Consider the following 27,887-nt stretch of genomic DNA (forward strand, 5'->3'; position numbering starts at 1 on the left):
AATAAGTATGAAATTAAATAAATATAAATATATATATATATATATATATATATATATATATATATATATATATATATATATATATATATATATATATATATATTATTTCACATTTATATTTATTTAATATGTCTATCTTTTCCTTGTCTCTCTCTCACCATAGAATGTAATTACAGTTATTTATTTGCTTAATAAATGTTTAAAAATCTTGATCCTTTATTTTTTTCTCGTAATGTGTCACATGACTGATACATTTTTATATAATTAATTTCTTTTGTTTGCAGACCACACGGCGAGTCTGGTGCTCTTGTCGTCCCTGAAGGCTCTTCCTCGCTCTTCCAATTTACCTACTCTAAAAATACCCATAATGCTCCGTGACGGTGCGTCAGACCTCAGCAACACAGGAACGATTACCGTTACGGTGTGTCCGTGCCAAAACGGAGGCATGTGGGCTGAAGAACGAAAACAACAAACGGATGAGAAGGATAAAGCGTCTGTGCCGGACTGGGAGAGGCAGACGGCGTGTTTGCCTTCACCGTCAAACTCCCCGCTGCTGGGCGTCAGCTCGGCCGCCATGCTGGCCATCCTGGCCTGTGCGTCCACTCTGCTGGGTCAGTTCTGCTTTTCAGTCCGTTTCGTCAGGTTTTGTGATTGCTGCTCGCCCTTCGCTCCGCCTCTATACCCGGCTGGTTTAATGATGTGTTGTTGCTACATCTGTCCATCACTCCCTGTCTTCATCCACCATTGCCTCCTGGTGTGTCTTCTTCAGATTGCAGCTTTTCTTCCATATTTGTGTGTTTTTTGGGTCGTTCGAACTTTCCGCCGACCTGCCTCGTTGCTGCTCCTCCGTTTGTCAGTTGGGTTTGCTAATGAACGTGTTTGGGTTTCATTTCTGCACCAAGTCACTCATAATAAACAGCATTTGATGAGTGCTGAGGGCATCGTATGGCATTTTGAGATTGCGGAACAAGCCACCCTGAAGGTTCCCCAAATGACACTGAACACTCAAACTTTACTAAAAAAGTCAGTGAGAGGTGGAATAGGCATTTTCTACAAAACACTTTGGGGTTTTACAGTGTTGCCATGCGGCAACATATAATTTCCCTCACTGTTTCTACTGCAAATAAAAGGGTAATTTTTTAAGTAAACAAATATATACATTTCCGTTGATTTCTTTTTTTCTTTCTTTCTTTTAAACATTTTAAAGTCACCCTTTCATGGGCACCTGCTAAAATCCTCCACAAACTGCCTTTCTGCATCTTAAATTAGTTGTTGTTAACTGGTTAACTTTATCTAACTTGGCTTTACAGAAGATTATGAAAATATGGCAACTCTGTATCATAATGGAAAAATTGCCTGAAATTGTTAATGTGTTTTCTCACTGGGAATTTTACAGATGTTGGCCATAGTTATATTATTACAGTTTTTTGGAAGTGTTTACCGTGATATAATTGCAATTCTGCAAAAATAACGCAATTATCATTTGCATTTTGTTTTCTTTGGGAAACACTTTTAGGAAACACATTGAAAAACCTTAATAATGATTCACTACACTTTAGCTTTCAGTTTAGATAAATAGTGTTTTGCATTTAGATAAATTTATACCATTTTCCTTTGCAGTAAAGTGTTGCCATATATCAATGTTTACCACCATTTTAAAACCTTTTCCAAACATCTTTGTTATTTATTCATTCATTTATTGTTATTAGAGCTATTTTAAAACTGACAGTTGTTACAGTTGTTATTTGCAGTTTTTCTTTAAAAGGTTAAAGGTTTATGCTTTTTGGAACAATACTGAACACAACTCATGATAATGAGTCGTTTCATTTTAGTTTTAAAGTTGATTAAAGAAATATTCATTTAAACATTAAAATGAGTTAATAAGAAACTAGTTTTTGGATCATTTCAGCAATATTTCCTTTCAGTCTTTCAATATTTTTTTGTTTTTAAACTTATGTATAAAAATGAATGCGCTGTTCCAGTTGCACATTTTTCCAAACCAATGAACTGCTGTCTAATATATAATCAATCTAGCAAGAGAAATAGATCGTTTTAAACACATTAAATCTCAGTGTAACAATTGCAAAATCAGTGTAACAACTTTTAACAATTATTATTAACTGGAAAACAAGAAACTGTCCATTTTGTACCCTATTCATGAAAAGTGGCATTAACATCCTGTCATTTTCTCTCACTCTCTTTCGTTGGATAGTGGTGGCGGCACTCTCGCTATCGTTGCGAAGGCAGAAACGGGACACTCAGTCTCCTGTGGAGGATGATGAGATCAGGGAGAACATTATCACGTATGATGACGAGGGAGGCGGCGAGGCGGACACAGCCGCTTTCGATATTGCGACCCTGAAGAGCGCCCCCCAGAGCATGCGCAGGGCACAGCGGCTTCGGGACAGCAAGAATATGTGAGTGTGTTCAAGTATATATCACTGCAGCCTGGAGACCTCCAAGTGGGAGGGACTTATGCCGCAAGTAGGTTGGGACAGCTCCAAGAGGGAGGGTAGGTTTAGGGTTGGGTTTGGTGTAGGGTATATTAACAAGGCCCAACCCATTTGGAGCTGGCTCCGACCTCCATTTATACCTATCTCAGTGTGTTTGCATGTGTGTGTGTTTGTGTTTACAGTGACTTTGATGTTCACTTAAATTGACATCTTATTTCATCATTTGAATCTCCCAGATTTATTGCTTGGCACTATCTGATCTTTTAAATCACATCACATTTCTTGACATTTAGCTTAGAAAATGCCATATTATATTAATAGCCCATGTGAATCATTCAGCTTGAATATAAGCTGACATTCACCACAAACACAAACTGGAGTATTTTCCTCTCGAATCTCTGGTTACTCTGAATACGTTCAGTCACTCTAAATGATGTTAAATGTATATCTGATTAATGAGGGCTCTGTACTCAGGAGTGTGTGTGGTTTAATGAGCCTTCACAATGCAAATCTGACAGCTGTTTCAGTGCAAAGTTCATGTAGTTAATATTTATGCCGTTCAAACCCACTCTGTGTTCTAGTCCTCTATCCATCATATTCCTGTTTGATGTCATTGTAATACTCCTGGGCAGGTTGGTAAAATACTTCACACGCAACTATTTTTAAAGACACAACTGAGTGTTTTTGAATCGTTGCATTGGGAGTTTCCACTGGGAGTACAACAAATCTTTTAATCAAACAACTTTTTTGGTAACTTAGAAAAATATCTGATTTATCTGGTTTTTGGTGCAAAAGTTGTAAGGAATGTGGTTTTCTTTTAAAAGCCTAATGAAATGCTCAGATCTGCGCAGTTTTCACAAATGTGTGAGGTATTTCATAATTAAACAGAAGCTTTATGCAGTGTTTATGTATTTTATTACTAGCTTAAAGGGGTAACTATGGAAGCAAATTTTTGCCACAAAAGAAAAAAAATCATGCATAATCATAATCATCAGACATATTTGACATAAAAAGTTGAAGTTATGAGATACTAAGTCGTAATTATGAGATAAAGTCTAAATTGTAAGACATAATTTGAGATTAAAAAGTTGAAATTTTGATAAAAATTTATAGTTATGACATGTTAAACATATGAGACACTAACATAATTATGAGTTAAAGTCATAATTATGAGGTAAAAGTTGAAATCATAACATGCTTAAGTAATAATTGAGGAGGGGAAATTAAATTATGTCCTAAGTAATAATAGAGGAAAAAGTTGAAATTATGAGATACTAATTACAGTATGAGATAAACGATACACGATTATCAGGATATTATTATGAGATATCACAATTTCCACAAAAAATATTAAGCAGCACAATTGTGATCGACATTGATAATAATACATGTTTCTTAAGCACCAAATCAGCGTAAAGTAAACATTGTGTGACAAAAAAGTGACAAAAGTAATAACATAAGTCAAAAATATGAGACACTAAGTCACAGTTTTGAGCAATTATGAGATATTAAGTCAACATTTTGACATACTATGTAATAATTCTGAGGAAAATATCAAAATTATGACATTCTAAGTCATAATTATGAGTTAAAATGACATTTTATGTCATATTTTTGACTTATGTTATAATCATAATTAACTAAAGCATGATTTTTCATGTGGCTGAAATAGGCTTCTATACTTAACCATTAAATTAATTCTATTTTATTATAACAGGTATTCTCAGGATAACTTGGACAGCATCAGAACCTTCAGTTGGAGTCAGAGTTTGGGTTTGGACCCGTGTCGTCCCGTCTCTGCACCCCTCTATGGACGGTACTGCTACAGCATCCAGACCCTTCCAGCTTCGAGAAACAGACTCGGCCCGTTCAACTCCAGGCTGGATCTCGCCAAACTGGCGTACGTTCTTCCCGGCAGCCAAGGCCAGGCCGGCGGCCCTTTAGAATCCGGTTCTGTATTTATCGGCAAGAGCAGGGATGGATCAGAACATAAAAGAGCAGACGGATCTACCGACAGCCTTCCGAAAGAGAGCGAGACAGGAAGTGAGGTCATCTCTGAGAGCCACACACTCAGCCAGGATCAGGTATCCTTCCTGCCACAAACTATTTATCACATTACAATCCTATAGAGTACAACAGCATGGGTTCTGGGAGTGAAAATCCCATTTATTGCCTCCATAAACAAACAGATTTTTAATGATAATTTATAAACTTATCTATACAGACCTACTGTGACGTCTGAGTATCGCAGTCGGTACTTTTGACAACACTACATCTGAAGTTGGTTAGCGATGAGATGTGCTTCTTTTGAAGCCACAAATCAGTGTGATTTCCACTTCATTTCCACCAAATCACAGAGGCTGTTGTTGCTAAAGTATGTAAAGTGGCCAATAGTGAGTCAGTTTCCTATAATCTCAAACTATGTATACTATATTTGTATTATCTAAATTTTTTGCAATAGCCATTAAATGTATTGTTTTGTAGTTATAATAAATTACTAAACGTCAATACATTTATTTATTAACATTATGCACATTGCTTCTTGATAAGTAATTGTAATGTTGTGACTCATCTCAGAGCTGGTTGATTGGGTTATGACTTCATTGAAAAAGTCTTAATTTAATATATATTTTTTTAAATTCCTGTGGAGGAAATTAATAGGAAAATCTTTGCTCTCTTATCAATGTTTAAATCTTCATGTTATGTTAAAATATTTATAATGTCTTTAAATCTGAGATCCCAGATTAATGCATTGTTTATCAAGGATGCAATAAATTGATCAAAAGTGACAGTAAATACTTTTATAATGTTACAAAAGATTTCTATTTCAAATGTTTTTTTATTTTCTATTTATCATAGAATCCAGACAAAACAAAAAATGACAGTGAAAATGTCACTAAATGTAAAAAAAAAAAAACAGTTTCCACAAAAATATTAGGCAGAGTACCACTGTTTTCAATATTGATAATATTAAGAAATGTTTCTAAAGCATGATTTCTGAAGGATCATGTGACACTGAAGACTGGAGTAATGAAAATCCAGGTTTGCATCACAGGAATAAATTACATTTTAAAATATATTCAAATAGAAAACAGTTCTTTGAAATTGTAATAATATTTCACAATATTACTGTTTTTACTGTATTTTTGATCAAATAAATGCTGCCTTGGTAAGCATGAGAGATTTTTCGAGCTATTAAATGGCCTGATCATGTTCTTCACTGTTTTCTCTCTCAGTCTGTGCATTCGGACCAGGTTCTGTTCGTGAAGGGCTCCAGTCAGAGCGGTTCCTGCTCCGAGGCCTCCAGCACTTCTGTGAGCCATAAACCCGAGGTGTCCCCTCACTGCTTGACCACACGGGCCTCCATTTCCACCATCACGACAGACGACTCCACCCCCACCTCGGCTTTGGACAAGAACGGGGACGCTCCGCTCATCAGCACCAGCCAGAGCTCAACCAGCCTGGGCACGACGGAGATGTCGTTCAGAACAATGGAAGGTACTTTGCTGAGGGCTGGTGGAGGGATACCTTTGACCGGGACGACACTTCTTTACCCAGAATCTGCTGGACTAATGGGCTTGTACGGGGTGGGCGGGCAGAACTATGTGCCACATCTAGTGATGCCAATCCCTGGAGGGGCGGGGCTATATGAAAGAGGGTGGGGCTTGGGGAATGGGAAGACTGGCCAAGCGAACTCGGAAAAGGCAGGCGCAGATTCGCTGACAAACCGTATGGGCGATTTCCTGCAGCACCGTCTAGCCCTGGTGACCTTTGACCCCATGCAGCCACCATACGACTCGCTGCAGACGTACGGATTGGAGGGGGGCGGCTCACAGGCCACGTCTCTCAGCTCGCTCGAAAGCGAGGCCGAAAAAGATACAGAGGGACAGAAACACAGATTTGAGGAGTGGGGACCCAAGTTCGACAGGTTGCTTGATATTTTCAGGGAACGAGCGAAAGAAAAAGAGGATCACGAAAAACACCAGGGTGAGTGTTTAAAAGAAGAACATCTGGAAGAGGAAATCAACAAGACAGAAGACGAGAGTGAGACAGAAACGAGAAAAGAGGATGAAAAAACTGATTTGAACGAGACACAGCGGGCCGAGGAGGAAAACACAGAAGAATTGGAAGCAATGCACTAAAGAGGAAATGGGAGTAATGAGGGAGGATGTGATGTCACATCGTGAGCTTTCAAAAGCAATAAGTGCTGAAAGGAGCCAATGAGCACAATCTGGACAAAGAGAATTTTATATGGACCTGCCAAAAACCAGTATGTCAGTGTTTTAGAGGAGCAGAGAGTCTTATGTAAGTCACTCACATTCATTTGACGTCCAGCCACACACACAGTGCTTACGTTGTAAAATACAAACGTCATCTTTATCGAAATCTTTTACTTCTCAGATTTTCAATGTGGTCTCAGATTTTTATACCGAGGATTAACATGGTGATCAGATCATCAGTTTTTATGGCCTCACGATGTGAAAAAGATGACAGACATGGCTTTCTTACAATCTGCTTGATTGATTTAATCAACAGTATCTGATTATTTATCAAGTGATTTCACCACTGGAATTAATTTAATTTAATTATTATTGATTTTAATTTAAATAAATAAATAAATAAATATCGGTTAATTGATTTTTTTATTTGTATGTTTTCAGCTTTTAATTGAATTTAGTTTAATTTTTATTCATTTTATTTTGAGATTTTGCCAATTTTATTTGTGATTACATATATCGCAAAAAAGTACAAAAAAAGTTTGTTTCCATAATATATGCGTGTTCTGTATATATTTATGTATATATAAGAAATATATTTATTTATATTTATAAATCATACATCATACATACATATATATATACATGTATGTATGTGTATTTATATATACATATAAATATTTAAATTTATTTCTAGTTCAGATTTAGTTTTTATAATTTTAGTACCTAAACTTAAACATATTTACTTCAGTTATTTTTTAGTTTAAGTTTTTCTTTTCATATTTGATTTGATTTCAATTACCAAAAAACGGTATTCAATTTTAAGTTTTAGTTAACTATAACAACACTGAATTACACCGAGAATCTTGTTTCTCTCCCCAGTGACAGCATTTTAAATCTCCATTTCTTTACTTCTATTAAAATAATTTATTTAGTGACGCTAAAAAATGTAAGAAATTATCCATCGGTGTTTTTAAAATTTGATAAATGACAGAAATGTTTCAGTTTACACAACCTGTAATATGTAAGTGGCGATTTGACTTGATTTCTCATTAATATGGCATATAAGGTGGGGAATCCGCCAAAATAGGGCCCATCTTGTTCCGCACACACATATTAGCAGCACGTGTCTCTTTCAGCGTTCTCCCGTTACACTTAAGTTAATAATTCACGTCGCCATGACAAGCCAAAGTTATGAAACATCTCATTTCTGAAATATTGATTTCAGCCCTTACGAGCACCATTGTTTGAAAAATAGGTCTCATGAAATATGTACAATCGCCGACAAATTCATATTGACGCTTGTGTATTAATAAGGCAACGCTCTCTCGCACGGATTTTGACAGCGAGGAAGCTAAACTGTTTAAAACGGTTCAATAAAAGGCTGTTTTTTACTAGGTCACTGCAACCACACACACATCGATGCATAAAGATGATTTGCGCATGGCTTACTTCTATCCGTGTTTAGATCGGTTTTCCTCTCTTGACTAGTCAGGATGCTTAGCCTGGTTTAGACCTCCTGAACCGCTTCACTTCTTCAACCCTTTTTGTTTTTATGGAAGACCTATGCAACTGAAACTTTGAGACAGTGAACTTCTGAACTGAATGTGATCCTGTTTCATATAGTTTTTTTGTCCTGTATATGCTGTTTGCGTTCTCATGTACAGATGTAAATATCATTGGAGAACTGACGAGCCTTTTGGAACAGAGAGTTTATGTCAATCTGAATCTGTTTATGTAAATGTTGAATTCAATCCCACTGTAAAACCACAGCTGGAAGATCCTGAGAATTTCCAACGTGTTGTACGATCTCTTGTCAAACTGACCGTCATCTGATGTTCAATAAATGGTGTACAGTGACCTTTGGTAAATGTGGATTCACAGACCTGTGTACATATGACTGACTTTCTTCGGTAAAGCACAAATTAAATATTCTCTATTCCGATAAATGGAAGTTTGCAGTGATCTGTCAAGCTCTCAAAAGGACAAAATGCACCATATGTGACCCTGGAGCACAAAACCAGTCACAAGGGTCAGTTTTTCGAAATCGAGATTTATACATCATCTGAAATCTGAATAAACAACCTTGCCATTGATGTATAGTTTGTTAGGATATTTGGCTGAGATGCAACTATTTCAAAATCTGGAATCTGAAGGTGCAAAAAAAAAAAATCTAAATATTGAGAAAATCGCCTTTAAAGTTGTCCAAATGAAGTTCTTAGCAATGCATATCACTAATCAAAAATTAAGTTTTGATATATTTACGGTAGGAAATTTACAAAATATCTTCATGGAACATGATCTTTACTTAATATCCTAATGATTTTTGGCATAAAAGAAAAATCGATAATTTTGACCCATACAATGTATTGTTGGCTATCGCTACAAATATACCTGTGCTACTTATGACTGTTTTTTTTCCCCAGCTATGTGCTATATCTTGTGTCTTATTGAAAAACTGAAATTATAGATTTGTGTGATGAAGAGACTGAAATGCAAGTCATTATTTACTGAAAAATCATTCAGGCACAAATCTTTTTTCTTTTCTTTTTTTTAAATCTTTAGATTTGTGTTAATTGAAATAAATGTTAACTGAAATAAAATTCAGCTGAAACTTATTTTCAGATGCAACATTCATCATTTTAATTTAGTTTAACTTGATGTACTGTAATTAAAATAAAAAAGATAGACAAATCTTTTTTGATTTGCATAAAATTACAAAAAATGTAAAAAGAATGTAAACAAAATATAGAAATAAAAATAAAAGATTTGAAAGGAAAAAATTAAAATTAAAGACTTGAAAGGAAGTTATTCCACATAAATTATTGCATTTTATTTATATTATCTTCAGATGATAATTCATATAATTAGGTGGAGTTGAAACGCCACTAACTGAACTGTTGATTTAACTGTAAAACCAGTTTTCTGGGTTGGATGCTGGGAACTGTGTGATTCACCTAGAGAAGATAATAGTTAAATTATGAATAATAACTGTTGACAGGTGTGCACATTAATTTGAATGAGTGTTAATTTGGTTAAATACATTTTCAAGTTCAATCTGTGACATGCTGTCAATTATTATAGAAAACTGATTCACTTAAACTGGAAGCCACTGTGTAAAATGCTAAAGTAAATGCTAAAATACAGTTTAAATTTTTTTTTAAATGAGACTAATTATTATAAAAACTTAACAATTCTAAAATAATGAATATAATAAAATTAATATTTAGGCTAATAAAAAAAAATAGGATATATATATATATATATATATATATAGAATATATATACCTGCTTTAAAAAGTAAAGTAAATAAAAATAAAAAATCATAAATATGTATCAATATGTTCTATGTTGCCAACTCTTTAGAACATTAAGGACAAAATCCATTAAAATGAACACTTACACTCAAAAGCCATTAATATAATGGCTCATATCAAACACGTTTTTAAATGTTCATCATACGCAAAAGCTATTTTTGTTTCTTTAGCATTTCATTGAAAGCTTTAAATATATGATACAGTGTCGGCTCTAGTGCGTAATTATAATCCACTGCATCAATTTTTTAGCGGCATGAATTATTAAAATCATTTTAAGATCTAGCAGCACACGACGGGCACGCCACAAACTTCCAAACTACAGAAAACGTTAGCATCTCGAGCTGACACGAAACCGCTGTGATGTTCAGAGAGAGAATGCGCTTTTATTGCACTGTCACTTTGCTTTCTACGCGAGACGCCAGCGAAACGGAGAAGAAGAAAGCAAGGTAGAAGCGCGCTTTAGGCTTTAGACCTCAGGATGAGAGATCCAGATCAAGTGCATCTTTCCGTCTGTCTCTTGAACTGTATGATGTGTGCAGCACTTTCTGCTTTTATCTAAACAGGTTGTCAGCGAGACACAGAATCACTTATTCAGAAGAAAGCCGGGATCTAGAAGGCAAAGACACGCCGCCATTAATACCGTGAGCTGGAATAACATTACATGAGAAGGAAAGGAGGCCAGCGGGCTTTTAGACCTTTAGCGATGCTGCCCGCTAACGCTAAATTATTCAGCAAAACACACAAACCACCACAGATAAAGTATTTTTATTTTATTTTTTTAAGTTTTAAGCAACTATACCTTCAAGACAGCGTCGTCTGCTAGATGTAATTCACATCTGATAGCGCTGAAGGGAGAGATGGCCGCCTGGTCCCTGTAGCCGTTAGCAATCTCTTATTTAAAGCGGGAAAATGTAGCTGCGCTAATGACATGAGTTATGAGGATTATGAGAGATTCTGCTGTCACCTGCTCTGAGATGATGTCCTCTGGCTGTTTGTGTGCTCGCTGGAGAAATGAAACCTTCATGAAGGACTTTAATTAACATTTGTTTTCTCCCAGACTACCTCAAGACCACTGTGAGGAGGATAGAATTATAATGGGCTGATTCCTCAGAAGAGCAGCACTTCGCTATAGTTTGAAGTAAAACTGTTTTAGGATCAGTGATATACTGTTATAGTTTTTCGTAATGTTTTCTGTTCTCGTTTTAATTTTAGTTACAGTTTTAGTAATTTTGTTGTGCTTTTATCATTTCTAATTAGGCTACCTTTTTAATAGTATTTAGTTTTAGTTTACTTAAACTATGGACTTGGTCGGTGTCGTGTGCTCATTGGAAAAGCATGGTGTCGATCCAGAATGGTGTACATAAAATCATTTCTGCTGCTGGACAGAGCAAGATACGTCGAAAAACTGAGCCATATTGTATCATACCGTATCTGTGACTGAACAAATGACCCAACGGAATGGCCAGAGGCCAACACTTGTTACTTGATGGAGTCTCCAGGCAAGAGACGGCTTACTACAAGCCTATATGTGACGGCTTGTGAGATTAAACATTTGTTGTTTTGTTTTGCTTAAAGGGATAGTTCACCCAAAAATGAAAATTTGATGTTTATCTGCTTAACCCCAGGGCATCCAAGATGTAGGTGACTTTGTTTCTTCAGTAGCCTAAAACACAAACAAAGATGTTTAACTTAAACCGTTGCAGTCTGTCAATCCTATAATGCCAGTCAATGGGCACACAATCTTTGGGAGAGAAAAAAAACATGCACAGACAAATTCAAATTAAACCTTGCAGCTCGTGACCATACACTGATGTCCTAAGACACGAAACGATCGGTTTGTGGCGAGAAACTGAACAGTATTTATATCATTTTTTTTTTTACCTCTGATAAACCTCAATGTCCGACTGTCACAACATCCGGTGCGTGACGAGTCAACCCGCTCTGGCACATAGATATATATACATAGATGCCTCATTAGGGACGGTTTCTATGGGCCGCGATATGTAAGAATCTACATATGTGTCTATGTATATATATATATATGTTCCAGAGCCGTTGACGCGTCACACGCCGGCTGTTGTGGATGAGCACAGGACGGTTGGACATTGCTGTGTATCAGAGGTAAAAATATATAAATACTGTCCAATATAAATGTCCAACCATCCTGTGCTCATCCACAACAGCCGGCGTGTGACGCGTCAACGGCTCTGGAACATATATATATATATATATATATATATATATATATATATATATACATAGACACATATGTAGATTCTTACATATCGCGGCCCATAGAAACCGTCCCTATTGAGGCATCTATGTATATACATATCTATGTGCCAGAGCGGGTTGACTCGTCACGCGCCGGATGTTGTGACAGTCGGACATTGAGGTTTATCAGAGGTAAAAAAAAAAAATTATATAAATACTGTTCAGTTTCTCGCCACAAACCGATCGTTTCCTGTCTTAGGACATCAGTGTATCGTCACGAGCTGCAAGGTTTAATTTGGATTTGTGTGCATGTTTTTTTTTTTTTCCTCTCAAAGATTGTGTGCCCATTGACTGGCATTATAGGACTGCAACGGTTTGAGTTAAAATCTTCGTTTGTGTTCTACTGAAGAAACAAAGTCACCTACATCTTGGATGCCCTGGGGGTAAGCAGATAAACATCAAATTTTCATTTTTGGGTGAACTATCCCTTTAATCTTAATAAAGTGATAAAGACTAGAGTAAAAGCCTGTCATACTTTTTTTATTGATATATTAAAAATAATTTTAACATTGACAAAACATAGGTAACATTAAAGGTCTACTGAAGTGCCTTGAAATGCACAGCATTATGTGGTGTGTGCTAAAATAGCCTAATTATTTTCACAAATACACGCCATAAAATAACATGAAAATATCCCTTACGAAAATTAACCGTGGTTACAACCAAAAAAACATGGTTATTATAGGTAAACCATGGTAAAAACAAATTAAAAATTTGCTACACTAACCCTAGTTTAACCATGGTATTTGTAGTAAAACTGTGGTTATAGGCTACAACTGGTAATAAAAACGCCCAAAAAACACGGTTAGCCATTGTTAATTTTCGTAAGGGATTGTATATAACAATATGAAATAAATGTTTTAATAGATTATGACATTTACATCACAAAATATCAGGGAGTGACATTTATTTGATGTGAAGGAGGGTTGCTGTAAAGCCCCATCAGAACTGGGTTGTGGTGCAGGCGGGACGGGACTAATGACAGGTCATTGAAGGGTAAGTAGTCTAGCCTATCTGGAGTGCATATAAATATGAATATTAAGCTTGATATGTTTCATACGTTGTATATCCGTGACTGCTGTCGGAGTTCTGATGTTGTGTGCTACCCGCTCAGACTGTGCTACCTCCGTCTCTGTTTATTCGGCAGTAGCCTATATAAATCTTCAGATCGGGTTTTTTTTTTTTTTTTTACTTATTAGAGGTACAGAACGCCACACAGCAGCTTTTCGGCATGGCACCAAGCAAAAATAAATCGAAATCATAACAAAAAGTAAAGATCAAGCGTCTAACAAGGTCTCTGTACATTAATAAATAATAAACGGATATGACGTTTTTGTCTATGCGTAAACCATAGACTGTAAAAAACTTAAACTAAACGAGATATTTCGAGATATTAAATAAAATTAAATGAAAATTTAAAAAAATATTTTCAAGAAATTATTTTTTAAATGGCTTTAGTTAATGATATCGCTTTAAAAATTCGGTTTAATTTTTTAATTTATTATTATTACTTTCTTTTCTTTATTTCAAACCTTGGAAGATAAATAGCCTATATATATATATATATATATATATATATATATATATATATTATTATTATTTTTAATAAGTTGTTTATCCTCACTGAGGCTGCATTTATTTGGTTAAAAATACAGTGAACATCAAAAACATCAATATTACAATTTACTGTTTTAACTGTTTTCTATTAGAATATATTTTAAAATGCAATTTATTCCTGTGACATAAAGCTGAATTTTCAGCATCATTACTCCAGTCTTCAGTGTCACATGATCCTTCAGAAATCATTCTAATATGCTGATTTGCTGCTCAAGAATCATTTCTTATTATCATCAACAGTTCAGCTGCTTAATGTTTTTAGGGAAACTGATACTTGAGGATTCTTTGATGAAAAAAAATCATAAGAACTACATTTATTTGAAATAGAAATATTTTGTAACATTATAAATGTCTTATTGACATGTATGATCAATTTAAGGCTTTCCTGCTGAATAAAAGTATTAATTTCTTTAAAAAAAAAAAAAAAAATATTACCCCAAACTTTGAATGGTATAAATGAACAAGTATTTCAGTACTCTAAAAGCTATCAATTAAAACTAGAATTTTTACTTTTATATAAAAACAAATAGTATTTTTGTGTGGAGAAATGAACTCAATCAGAGAGATAAATAAGAGAGAAAATGACATTTTAAAAAGAGACCAACAAAAAAATGGCAAACATGTTTTATAAACGGTATAAATATAAAACTATTTTTCCATTGTAGTCTCTGTACAGAAAATCTGTCACATACAGTAACAATTAAAACACTGACCTTTTTGTTTTACAATTTGTGCGTGCTGTGTTTAGTTCCATTCAACTTAAAAGTCTTCATTAGATAAAAAAATAAATAAGCAAAGCTGCATTTTTTTGGAAGACTAAAAGGTGTGTCACTTAAATAAAGGAACAATAAAAATAAAATATAAATAAATTGCATCTCAAATTACCAACAAAAAGAAGCTTAATTTAATGTTTTAAAATGGAGCTAAATAATAATCTATTTAAACGTTAAAACATAATTATAAGTATTCGCCAATTGCTATAGTCAGTTAAGTTAAAAACAGTTGATTGCACAGAAATAACCACTAAAAATGACATGTCCTCTATACATGTCAGGTTTTTTGCAAAGCAAATGGATTCTTCTTCATTTGCAGCAGCTGCATCTCCACAGAACCAGACGCCTTCACTCCTTTTTGCTGAACTGCTCAAGTGCTTTTTTGACTAGATCCCAGGTGATGGCATTACGAACCATCACACAGTGAACACCTAAAAGAGCGGGAAACAGCAGCTGATTCAATCGGACGGACAGTCTCCAACTTCCACCATACAGTTCCAGATCTCCGAAGCAGCTATAAAGGTTTGCGGAGGAGAGTAAGCAGAGACTTACCCAGCTTGCCAACCTCCAAGATGTTCCTATCCTCATCATCAAAGAACATCATGTCAGAAAACTGGACGCCACTGTCAGCTTTCAGCCTGGAGACAGAACAACAGTCAGACGGTCTGAGGTACTGTAGACACACACACACATGTGAGCGAGACGCCGCATGCAAAGACAGACGCATGCACTATTATGCCACTTTGATTTAGAACAGAGCTGTGAAATTACACACTAAAGTGTGTTTTTGAAAGGTTTTTATACTCTGCACGGCTACATTTATTTGCTTAAAAATACAGTAATATTGTGAAATATTATTACAATTTAAAATGACTTTTCTATTTGAATACACTGTGCGCAGAATTATTAGGCAAGTTGATATTCTGGTCATATTTTTTTTCCAAGAACATTTTACCAATTCCAAACCACATCAATCTTAATAACTACTATTGATTTTGTATTTAATAATTTGTAAGTGATATATAATTGTCCATGAAGGCTGATATTCACTTATTTCAGGTGTGCAGAATTATTAGGCAGGTTTTCCTTTACAGATAAAATGAGCCAAAAAAGAGATTGAACTCAAGAATAGAAGTTAAAAAAATTATTAAATGCCCATGAGAAGGATGCAATACTAATGCAATAATAGAATTAGCAAAGTTAAGGCATGACCATTGGGCAGCGAAATGCTCATTGGGTCAGCACGGTCAGAAAAAACAGGTTGAGAGGAAAAGACACGTTAACTGCAAAAGAATTAAGAATTAAGGTGAAGAATTAGTTGAGAAACCATCAGGAACCATTTAGTCTCCAGCACCATCATTTCCCAGAACTGCAACCTTCCTGGAGTCTCCAGAATTACAAGGTGTCAGGTTCTCAGAGACTTTGCTTGGGTAAAAAATTATTTAAAATGGCCCTCACTTAATATGAATAACACAGGGCTCTCAAGTCTCACGCAATCGGACAGAGACTCACGCATTTCAACCAGTTCACACGCTCTCACACCACACCTTGTATTTCTCACGCTGAGAAGGGATAACTTGTCCCGCTACAATTACTATACAATTAATATACCATTAATAGATGAGGGAATACTGAGGTAAGTTTTCTGCCGAGTTCATAGCTCTCTGTAGTTATAGAGTTAAATGCCACCAGCCAATCAGAAATTAGGGTGTTGTTGTTTCCGTTTAAATTACGCGATTCTACCGCAAGCGGGTTCGTTACTAAGCAACATGGATGCGCGCACACATGGAGTGTAAATAGGAAGAGAAAGATCCGATGAATGCTGTAGGTAACCTCCATTTATTTTTTCGATTTTAAGATTCCTCTACGAAATCACTTGCCTGTGAAACGATAGTGAGAGCTGATGTTGGGGAAAATAGCCAAATTCGCGCTAAAGTATTAATGCAGTCAAAAAAAAAAAAAACTCTCCAACTGCTTTGCAACCAGAAGCTTTAACTTAGCTTTGGCTTCCTGAAAGGAAAGTACTAGAGATGTTATAACAGTTGGTGAATCTAATAAAAGACAGACAAATTCATCCAAATAAAATAAATTGTTTTACATATTTAAAAAAAGGATCAAAAATACAAATGAATTTGGCCCCAAACATGCCAACTGAACAGCAGTGCACACACAGTAGGATTACAGAATTTGTCCTGAACATGTATGTCAAGCTCTCTCTCTCTCTGTGTGTGTGTGTGTGTGTGTGTGTGAGAGAGAGAGAGAGAGAAAGAGAGAGAACACATTTCAGCTTATGATTTTATTTTTTTCTGTTGTGTTTGTTGCACATCTTGATGACAGGGGTAGGGGGCTCCCATATAAAGCACTGAGGCTTCCCCAAATTCAAATTCAGATGCAGTGTGTTTTCCATGGTGGGTTTGAACAAAACCAAAACTAGAAACAGTTTGGCTCTGGATGGAACGCTATTATCATGACAGTGCTTTATGTGGGAGTCCTCTACCCCTGTCATCAGGCATCAAAATGTGCAACAAACATTTACAACAGAAAAAAAGAAACATAAGCTGAAATATGTTCTCTCTCTCACACACACACACACACACACACACACACACACAGTTTGACATACATGCTCAGGGTAAGTACTGTAATGTATATGCGCTTGGGTGCTGCAAATATTTGAGTTGCTCCTCCCCTTTGACATACCCCTCCCCTTTGAGTGACTCCTCCCCTTTGTGTGGCCCCTCCCCTAATCTCACTCCAAACTTTCGCTATAACTTGAGAGCCCTGATAACATGCTGAAGTGTTGTGAAATACACGAAGACTGATTTTGTATAGGCTTTATGGACAGATAAGTTGAGAGTGACTCTTGAAGGACCAGCATCACATCCTCTTGTGCCACAGTTTGAAGAATTTATCTTCCAGAATCTGGCAGTAAGTTTTAGGAGCTCATTTTTAATCAATCCTGCAAGACAGATTTTTCAGGATAGGAGATGAACTAAAATGAGCTCCTAAAACTTACTGCCAGATTCTGGAAGATAAATTCTTCAAACTGTGGTAAAAGAGGATGTGATGCTGGTCCTTCAAGAGTCACTCACAACTTATCTGTCCATAAAGCCTATACAAAATCAGTCTTCATGTATTTCACAACACTTCGGCATGTTATTCTTATTACCGTATTGACCCGAATATAAGACAATGTTTTTTTCTTGGAAATACATCTGAAAAAACGCGGTCGTCTTATATTCGGGGTCTAGACTTTGACACGTCAGTAATACACCCACAACAATAGGTGGCGCCAAACACGCATAAAACGAGTGTGCCATGAAATATGTAATTTATGTGTGTTATAAAGATCGCGAGAGAAAAAAAGAAAAAGAAAAGCTTACAGCGGCACGAGTCGTGACTGTCATGTTAGCCTGATGGGACCAAACTTCCTCTGTAAGTGATTTTAAAACACAAGACAGTAGGCTACCCAGATTTGAAGACTACAATAAGATTTCACTTCTACTGTTAATAAAATGTTGGTAGGCTACTATGAGATGGATAGCCTAAATGTTATATAATTCAGATGGGCTACCTGTTAGTTTTATGGTATATCAAAAAGTGTATATTTTTCAGTGTCATTGCTGGTACATTTTACCAGTATTTACCATACTTTCAAAACAAAAATTAAAATAGGAAAAACATTCAATTTGAAAATAATTTAAGAAAAAATGTTTGAACCAAACAAGATTTGGTTTTCTAAAAGCCTTTTTCCAAAAGGTAGCTCTGGAAAAAGGGGGGTCGTCTTATAATCAGGGTCGTCTTATATTCGGGACAATACGGTAAGTGAGGGCCATTTTAAATAATTTTTTACCCAAGCAAAGTCTCTGAGAACCTGACACCTTGTAATTCTGGAGACTCCAGGAAGGTTGCAGTTCTGGAAAATGATGGTGCTGGAGACTAAATGGTTCCTGATGGTTTCTCAACTAATTCTTCACCTTAATTCTTAATTCTTTTGCAGTTAACGTGTCTTTTCCTCTCAACCTGTTTTTTCTGACCTTGCTGACCCAATGAGCATTTCGCTGCCCAATGGTCATGCCTTAACTTTGCTAATACTATTATTGCATTAGTATTGCATTCTTCTCATGGGCATTTAATAATTTTTTTAACTTTTATTCTTGATTTCAATCTCTTTTTTGGCTCATTTTATCTGTAAAGGAAAACCTGCCTAATAATTCTGCACACCTGAAATAAGAAGTTTCTGACTATCAGCCTTCATGGACAATTATATCTCACTTATAAATTATTAAATACAAAATCAATAGTAGTTAAGATTGATGTGGTTTGGAATTGGTAAAATGTTCTTGGAAAAAAAATATGACCAGAATATCAACTTGCCTAATAATTCTGCACACAGTGTATATGGCCACGTACACACTGCAGCTAAATTCGGTTGTCAGTTCACCTTTTACTCCTTAATCGCGTTCTGTACACACATAATTCACTAAAATACGGGAATGACAACCGCATTCTACAACCGCATTAACTCCCGAAAAATACAGGCAGTGACAACCGCATTTACAGAAATTCTACACAGTGTGTACAGAACTGAACTGAACAACTAGTTGTTAATGACATATTTGAACGTGCATCACGTGTCTTAGAATGTGAGATGCAAGAAAATAACAGTGAAAGAAGTCTTAACTTAGCAAATTTTGACATGCGCTCATGAGCCCTGTGGTAAAGTGTCAGTGTTGCCAGATCTTCTCATATATATATATATATATAAAATAAAATAAAAACACAGACAAGGACAAGCACAAAAAACACTAAAACACCCAAATGCTTTGTTTTATAACACAAAAAATAATATATTGCATATCCGTGACAGACCACTTTATTAACTCCATAAAGTGCCTATCTTTATGAGATAAGACCAAACAACATGCCTAAAAGCGCTTGTAAATATGAGGACATGGCAACACTGCAGGACAGCGCTCTCTAAAGCAGCCTCCTGAGCAGAAACAAAGCACAGCAAATGTTGCTATGGTTACAAATGCAGGAGTGACTGCTGTTCTGTTCACACATGGAACAATTATTTACAGGACTCACTCCCGCATTTAAATGCGGTTGTCGCTGCTGAAACTTGTAGTGTGTACGTGGCCTCTGTTAAAATATAATTCTTTCCTGTCATGTGAAGCTGAATTTTCAGCATCATTACTCAGGTTTCAGTGTCAAATGATCCTTCAATCATTCTAACATGCTGATTTTCTGCTCAAGAAACATTTATTATTATTATTATCAACAGTTCAGCTGCTTAATATTTTTATGGAAACTGTGCTAATTGTTTTTTCAGGATTTATTGATGAATACAAAGTTCTATTTCAAGTTTGAAACCGAAATCTTCTGTAACATTATAAATGTCTTTACTGTCACTTTTGATCAATTTCAAGTGTCCTTGTAGAATAAACATTCATTTCTTTTGTTTTAAATCTTGTGCAAAAACTGTTTTCAAAATTGACAATAATAAAAAAATGTTTTAATTTAAAATATATATATTAAAAATGTAATCCAAATTTTACCGGTAATGTATATATTGTAATTAGTTTTACATATTCTAAAGAAATTGGGAATGGTGCTAGAATGTTACGTTGGTTGCACTATAGAGTTACTCATATGTTCACATTGTTTTTTAGTATTGCTTTGTGGTTGCTAGAGTGTTTTGGGTGGCTACTAGGGGTTTACCGATTACCAGCCAAAGTCAAAAGTCCTTTCTGTACCTTTTAAAATGAGTGACCTTTGAACCGGGGTAGATCTCCTTGAAGGAAATGTATTGGTCAAGTTTATAGAGTGACAGCAGCTGATTGGCTCCTTCCGTCTCACCGGTTCTTTGAGAAACAGAAAAAGAACACAGCTTTGATATATATATGATTTAGAACATCATCTAGTCGATGTGTGTTCATTCGATCACTTGCAATCTTACCGCGATGCAATGCCTATCTTGAACCCCTGACTATGGAGTGAGCTCAGGATCTCTTTAGTATCGTGATAAATGGGAACCTTGGCAAATCTTGAATCCCGTACTGTGCCGCTGGAGAATCAGAAGATGAGTCAGTGTGTTCCAGCAAAAGGATAAACATCTCTGAAGTATGTTAAGGGAGAACAAACAATGAATTAACGCTGTAGCTGATGAAGGCAAACCTGTCATCGATGTGAAAAGGTGCATCAACGTGGGTGTCGATCCAGAATGGCCAGAGGGTGTAATCTGTTTAAATCCAAGAGAGAGAAAAATATATAATTGTAATTGATATATATTAGGGGTGCCACTATATACTGGTCTTGACAATAACCATGATATTTAAAAAAAATTACTAGTGGACGTATATTAACATGACACATAAATAATCCAGTGCCAGTAACCAGAGATCGTCTTGTTATTGGGAGATACCAATGTCAATGCTTCTACCATTGGAGAAGGCAGCTAACATTGGGTGCCTTAATAACAATCACATTACAGCCTTGACAATCTTTACATTTCTGTCAAAGGTGTTCAACAGTCAGTTAGTGGGTACCATAAATTAATAAAAGAATACTATAAAATAATATAATTTCTGCCGCATTCTGTGATAAGAAGTCACATTAGTTCACAAAAGGAAATTATTTTAAACCGGTGGTCATTAAGTGCAGTTGTTCCTTTCGTATGCAACAGAGTGGGCGGAAAACACACACACACACACACACACACACAAACAAAGTATATTTGGCAAAGTTACTACAGTTATTGTTACTGCAGTAAACGTGTTATTTGGTATCAGGCATGAATGTCACCAAACATAGTCTGTGGTCTCTACAGTATGAAAATATATATGTGGAAGTGTATTTATCTTCCCATTTATTAGGTTTATAAATCCATACAGTTATTCTGAAGTACAACTTTAAAACGCTAAGTGTGAAAACTTACCGAGGTCGAACACTATTAATTTCGGCTTAGACATCTTTGATTAGCGACTGACAAGGGGAAACCTAGACGAAATTCAAATCGCATGGACACAGAACACACTACTTTCGTTTACAGCAGAATTCTGGTTTTAACGGAAATGCGGAAGTAGCGTCATGACGTCAGCAATGCGTACGAGGTTAAGTAGCTTTGAGGATTTGCAACCAACCCTCAAAAACAAGAACAAGAATAACATCATCATCGTCAACAACAACAATAATTATGATAATAATAATTAGATATAAAATAAAACTTGAATGCCAAAAATATATTTTATGATAAAATGCTATTTTGTGATTATATTTTATAAAATAAGATATTATGTTTTATATCATTAATGTATACAGATACATATACATTTCGATTTGAAGGCAGTTAAACAATATAGAGTCTGGAAGCTTTTGCACTTTGTTGGAAGAACTTCATATATTATGGTTTTACAAAAGCAAAAATAATCTGTAACTACAGTATTTTTGGCATATTATGGTTATCACAGTGTTTTTATGCAAGAGACAGAAAAATATTAGGAGTTAAAAGGTGCCTTGCAAATAATATCAAGTGAGTGATTGTATTGAAGTATTTATTACTATGATTTTACATTGTATTAGAGTACTTGTTTATATTAACATAATATTTAAATATTATTCATTATTGTGCCTTATTTTATTAATAATCAGGGTTAATGATCAAATAAATTACCAGTTTAACAAGTTTAAATCATACTTGTCAAGTATTAAAGTAGTTATAAAAATAGTCTTAAGTGATATTCTCCATTATATTCTCACTTTTCTTTTTAGAATATATTTACAGTTGACAGAAATGCGTACTTAATGGTAGTCATGTTGTATTTTGACTGTATATACTGAGAATAAACAATCATCCAGGGAACTTCATGTATAAATGCAAGATCAAATCAGAAACATACCACAGTAGAAATCAGGAACACCAAAAACAACGCTTCACAAAATTTGATTCAAATTCATGTGAAAATAGTTTACGTGTTAGTAATCAGTGTTGGGGAAAGTTACTTTTAAAAGTAATGCATTACAATATTGCGTTACTCCCTAAAAAAGTAACTAATTACGTTACTTAGTTACTTTTTATGGAAAGTAATGCATTGCATTACATTTGAGTTACTTTTGCGTTACTTTTTAAATTTGAGCAGGGTTTGATTGTTTATTTTTTATATAAGAATTTCTATTTATAGCAAATGTAAAAGCCCTTTCACATCAAAAAGTGTAATAAATAAACCTCAGGCTGAAGGAAAAGTAAATTGACATCTGTACAGTAGAACACAGGAGAAGAAGGTTCAACACTCTTCAGCAAATTCAAAAACGAAGCACAATTGTTAGCAGCCAAGACATTGGTTAAATAAAATGGGATTAGATACATTTGTGTTATTTAACACATTTAATTACTGCAGCTTTGCGTCATATTCTGAGTTTGCATTTCACTGTTTTAATTCATTTTGATGAATACTAAATCTGCAAGTGAAATGAATTAATGCACATTCACATTTAGTCTGCAACTACAGTAAGATCATGTTCACACAGCAAACACTTCCGATTTCTCCCAACATGGGGACAGGAGTTTTTTCAGTCAATAAATGGGAAAACAAAGTAACTGGCGTTACTTTTTTGCAAAAAGTAACTCAGATATTTTCTTGTAAATTAAAAAGTATTGCATTACTTTACTAGTTACTTGAAAAAAGTAATCTGATTACGTAACTCGCGTTACTTGTAATGCGTTACCCCCAACACTGTTAGTAATTATTAAAAAGTCTGTGCTCTGTGTTTTTAGCGGCACTTTGCTGCCTGGTTGCCCTGTTGCTGTTGTTTTCGCTGCTCCACAAGTTCAGCATTGAGGGACATCAGCTGCGTCAGGAAGCTCATGGAGGGCTTGATGTGTCGCACCTTTATGACGTAATCGATGGCTTCCTCCACCATCATGTCACAGTGGATCATCAGATATGCCAGAAAAAGTGTAGGGGAGTGGCTGACACCATCACAGCAGTGAATTAACACCTTATCTGTGGAAATAAAAACAGAAAGACGGTCCAAAAAGCTCATTTCCTAAAAACTGGTTACTGCAGAACACTTGATAAAAGATCTTACTTTCTGGGTTCCTCAGGGCCTTGTGGATGAATTTGGCAGCTGGTAAGAAGTACATACCCATGTTCAAACCATTTCTGTGTGTTGTAGGCAAGCCACAATATTTGATGTTCATGCCTCTGTAATATTTCTCCCCTGTATTAATCTTTCCATTCAGGTCTTTCTCTTTTGGCATTCCCATCAAGACCCTCAGCAGCTTCTTCACTGCTGCAGCGTTTAAGATGTGGGTAATACCCATCTCTTTGAGTTTGGTTCGGTCTTTTGCTGTTTCTCTGCACAAGAACACAACAACCTAGATTAGTCTTTCAGTAAAGAGGATTTATATTGTAGAAATAAAATTGTGTTTAACTCCATGCTCCTGCATTACATTATTGCTTCATCACATGGTTTATATTAATCTATATAAGTTGCAAACTTACTCATTTCCCAAGAAGATGTTGGGCCAGATCTCAGTGACAGGTGTCTCAGACAGTGTACATTCCTCCAAACATTTTTTTGACTGGGAAATGTTTTGAGGAATATAGTTATCTAAGACTGAATGCTCTGTCACTTGAGGTTCTTGCTCGGGAACACTTGCTTCTAGGATACGCAGAGGCTCTGGAACAGCCGGATCCTTCTGAGGCTGTGCTGAGATCCCAAAAAGCTTTTGGAAGAACTCACTAATTTTGTTGATCTTCCTCACTTTGCCATATTCTGAAAAAGAAGAAGACAATATGTTATTAGAAACATCTTTAACAACAGATTAATTAAACATGAATCATTTGTCTGACTTGAAAGACATTCTGTTTGCATGTCATTGTAATGTTGCAACTCAAATGCTCTGCTGACATTCACCTGTTGGGATGTCCTCTTCAGGGGTTTTAGGAGAAGCGTCAGTTCCACCCTGATCGTTCCCGCTGCTGCTCCCTGCCACTTCTGCTGAAGGCCCTTCTGGATCGGTCAGATCTTCAGACACCAGCGTTGGGCTCCTCAGCTCTGAGATGGCGAAATCAAGTGACGGCCAAAAAAATTCCCATGCAGATTTCCCTCATATTCAGGTTGGTCACATGAATTCACCACACTGTCCAATAGAAAGCTGCTTGGTTTGAAATGGTTTAAAGGGTTCAGCACGTACATGTACTCTGTTAATATTTACCTATTGGGATGTCCTTCTCAGAGATATCAAAAGAAGCATCCAAGCCACCCTGACCAATCTCACTGCTGCTTCCTGCTACTTTACATGGGAACTCGGAGACAGCCAGATCAGTTTTGGGCTGTGCTGAGATCCCAGTCCGGAAGAACTCACTAATGGTCCTCCTCACTTTGGCAAAGTCTAAAAAAGAAAAACATGTTATTAGAAACATCACTAATCATAGATTAAACATTGATAAAGTGTGGTCACATTTACTGTTGTTTGGCGAAATTAGGTGAGCCAAAAAAATTCTGTACACAGATTTCGCTCATTTTCATAATGGTCACTTGAATTCACCATGCTGACCAATAGAAAGCTGCTTGTTTTGAAACAGGTTTAGCATGCGTGTGTACCGAACGAATGCAGTGTTGTTTTAACCACTGCACATGTGGAAAATCTGTGTGTGTGGAATGTAATTTGTGTGAGCTGTGCTCACAATGGACATCCTATTGGGATGTCCTCCTCAGAGATTTCAGATGAAGCATCCACGCCACTCTGACTGATCTCACTGCTGCTTCCTGCCTCTTCACACAGCGACTCGGAAACAGCCAGATCAGTCTTAGACTGTGGTGAAATCCCAGTTAGGAAGAACTCACTGATTGTCTTCCTCACTTTGGCAAATTCTGGAAAAGCAGAACAATATGTTAGTAGAAACATGTCTAACCACAGATCAAACATGAATAATTAACGTGCGGTCACAATTACAGTTGCTCAGCGAAATCAATTGAGAACAAAGGAATTTCCGAAGCAGATTTAGCTCATTTTCCAGTTGGTCACTTGAATTTTCCATTTATAACAAAGACATAAACTGCAGCACATAAACTGCTTTTCAGCAGTAATGACTGAGAAGAAAAAAAGAAAAAAAAAGCTATTTTATGTTGTTTTCGCCCTTCTGTACTGTCCCGAAAACATATCGAACCATAAAATATTCTGTGCGAGCTGTGCTCACAATGGACCTTTTTTGCCAGCAAAATGTTCATGAAATATCACTAATTTTACTGCAAATTTAGTCTGACATTTTTATTTGCACCTCATAGCAATGTTGCATTTCAACCGCTCTGTTTACATTTACCTGTTGGGATGTTCTCCTCAGAGGTTTCAGGAGAAACATCCATGCCTTCCTGATCAATCTCACTGATGCTTCCCTCCACTTCTGTGGAAGGCCCCACTGGATCGGTCAGTTCTTCAGACACCAGTGACACTGACTCTGAGATGGCATCATTGACGTCAGCCTCCAGCTGCACATCTTTCTCCTCACAGAAAACCTCTTCCAGCTGCACATGCATGTTCTCTGGTTTATAGCAATTGAAATGGTCATAGATGGCACTGGTGATCTCTGACTCCACATCTTGGTCATATGATTCCCAGAAACTGTCAGTGCAGTAGAAGACGCAATTGACATAAACATCCACAAGCACCTCTCTCGGTTCTGAAGACATGATGGTGTCTGGTGTTTTGGATCTGATCATGTCAGTAGAGTTGTCAAATTTTAAGTGAAACACACCGTGAGTACAGATTGAGTCTATAAACTGTATGTGTCAACACGCCGAGTATAGACTCTTTCTATATGGACAGTGTTTGAACGGTCTGTATTGGTAGACTTTCATTCAGACTCGCGTTTCTGCTCAGAAAATCATCGAAGTGAAGAGATTCTGCAAGTATGTCTAATTACTCGGTTCTGTGAGTGACGTCATAAAAATCGTCGTTCCACAGTTGCCATAGAAACAGCAGCTTTCGATCACAGTCGTGGGCGATATGTCGATATTGTTTCTATCACTATTTGCAAATAATATTTTAAAATAAGCACATATTTGTATAGCCTGTCGAACGTAAGTTACGTTTCTTGTACTAACACTGAGTGAGGATTTGTAAAACGGCCACATTTGAGGAAAAATCGAGTAGTTTGCATCACTGGATATTACTGTCGCTGTCGGTCGTTTAACATTTCTATCCTAAAATATTTGTCAAATATGTTTTTCGCTACTTCCAGTTTCACCTTACTTACCTCACTGTCTTTCAAAGCTAAAACTGACGCTTCGCTTCTGAACGGTAAACCACGCCTTCTTTGATTTGATTGGCCATCTCAATAGATTGGATAATTTTCTCAAATTAATTATTTTATTTTCACTCCGTTACTGATTTGAGTCATTCTGAATCATATGGCGTTATTTTAATGACAAATATCGAGAGTGCATTATTTTAGCGCAAAAGTACATTAATATAATGCGCGAAACTGTCCCCTCGCACGAGGAGTTCTTTGCTCGGGACGCGCGCACTCAGATACACGCTGCTCTCGCCCAAAGACACTTTAAACCCATATTTCAAAAACATTACATATCCTAAATTCAAAAGGGTAGCCTACTTTAGCTAAAGTATTTGTACCCCGAGAAAATGCTCAACATGTTCATTCTATAGACTAGAATTATAAAGCTTCATTGTTTACATTAGGGGAAAATATAACAATACAGATTAAACCTTTTTTGTATTTTATTGGAGTTATGTCTACATAAAAAATTGATAGGTACAGTGTACAAAATGATTTTCGAAGTTGTAAATGAAACAGATTAGATTTCAGTCTTAGTACTTCAACATTTCACATTTAATTCAATGTATTAATTATGACATTTATTTGTAATTAGATGTGAAATTTACTAGCAATAAGGGAATTTGTTTTTACACCAAATTTTAATCATTTTTATTTACATTTATTTATTCATATGATACAAAGCAACCACTTTTAATATTAAACAGCAAGCACAAACTACAAAAAGCTTCTGGTGCACTCAATGCCCGAATTCGCTCGCTCAGGTGAGCTACAGCACATCTTCCATCTTTCATTTCCTACTCAAATAAAACGACATGAAATATCATGACTGTTCCAGATGATATCCCTCTCACGCTCTTCCCCTCTCTTCAGGCGCATTTGATTAAACCCATCTTCTGTTCCTGAAGCCTGTGGTGGTGAGGACAATGCCCAT

At 36.0% G+C, this 27,887-nt stretch overlaps 3 protein-coding genes and 1 long non-coding RNA gene across 10 annotated transcripts in view; 2 read left to right on the forward strand and 2 right to left on the reverse strand.

The window, feature by feature from the left end:
* Positions 1-8,903, forward strand: part of LOC131532386 (cadherin-11) — a 104,912-nt gene extending 96,009 nt beyond the window's left edge. For all 5 annotated transcript variants that reach the window (XM_058763989.1, XM_058763987.1, XM_058763988.1 and 2 more), the window contains 4 exons: positions 285-611; positions 2,213-2,417; positions 4,171-4,537; positions 5,690-8,903. In XM_058763989.1, coding sequence (XP_058619972.1) covers positions 285-611; positions 2,213-2,417; positions 4,171-4,537; positions 5,690-6,595 — 1,805 coding nt within the window. In that variant the 3' untranslated portion in view covers positions 6,596-8,903. The remainder of the gene's footprint in view (positions 1-284; positions 612-2,212; positions 2,418-4,170; positions 4,538-5,689) is intronic.
* Positions 8,904-14,486: 5,583 nt separating this feature from the next.
* Positions 14,487-21,751, reverse strand: mdp1 (magnesium dependent phosphatase 1). Its single transcript, XM_058762244.1, has 6 exons — positions 21,592-21,751; positions 20,832-20,895; positions 20,614-20,721; positions 20,411-20,518; positions 15,204-15,289; positions 14,487-15,082 (listed from the first exon to the last, which is right to left on the reverse strand). Exons 1-6 carry the CDS (start codon positions 21,623-21,625, stop codon positions 15,000-15,002), a joined length of 483 nt encoding a protein of 160 aa, XP_058618227.1. The 5' UTR covers positions 21,626-21,751; the 3' UTR covers positions 14,487-14,999.
* A 1,896-nt stretch (positions 21,752-23,647) lies between these two features.
* LOC131531477 (uncharacterized) lies at positions 23,648-24,648 on the forward strand. The gene is made up of 3 exons (XR_009268701.1): positions 23,648-23,783; positions 23,896-23,961; positions 24,594-24,648. It is a non-coding gene; the product is annotated as an uncharacterized LOC131531477 (long non-coding RNA).
* Positions 24,649-24,665: 17 nt separating this feature from the next.
* LOC131531475 (uncharacterized) lies at positions 24,666-27,191 on the reverse strand. 3 transcript variants are annotated; one of them, XM_058762242.1, is made up of 5 exons: positions 26,915-26,963; positions 25,982-26,280; positions 25,346-25,532; positions 24,874-25,050; positions 24,666-24,798 (listed from the first exon to the last, which is right to left on the reverse strand). In XM_058762242.1, exons 2-4 carry the CDS (start codon positions 26,193-26,195, stop codon positions 25,023-25,025), a joined length of 429 nt encoding a protein of 142 aa, XP_058618225.1. In that variant the 5' UTR covers positions 26,196-26,280; positions 26,915-26,963; the 3' UTR covers positions 24,666-24,798; positions 24,874-25,022. The 3 variants fall into 3 exon arrangements, with proteins under 3 accessions (XP_058618225.1, XP_058618226.1, XP_058618224.1); XM_058762243.1 differs by having other exon boundaries at positions 25,982-26,200; positions 26,915-26,952; XM_058762241.1 differs by having other exon boundaries at positions 25,982-27,191.
* Between the last annotated feature and the right edge of the window lie 696 nt (positions 27,192-27,887).

This window comes from Onychostoma macrolepis, chromosome 23 (assembly GCF_012432095.1).
Source record: "Onychostoma macrolepis isolate SWU-2019 chromosome 23, ASM1243209v1, whole genome shotgun sequence".
Classification (NCBI taxonomy): Eukaryota; Metazoa; Chordata; class Actinopteri; order Cypriniformes; family Cyprinidae; genus Onychostoma; species Onychostoma macrolepis.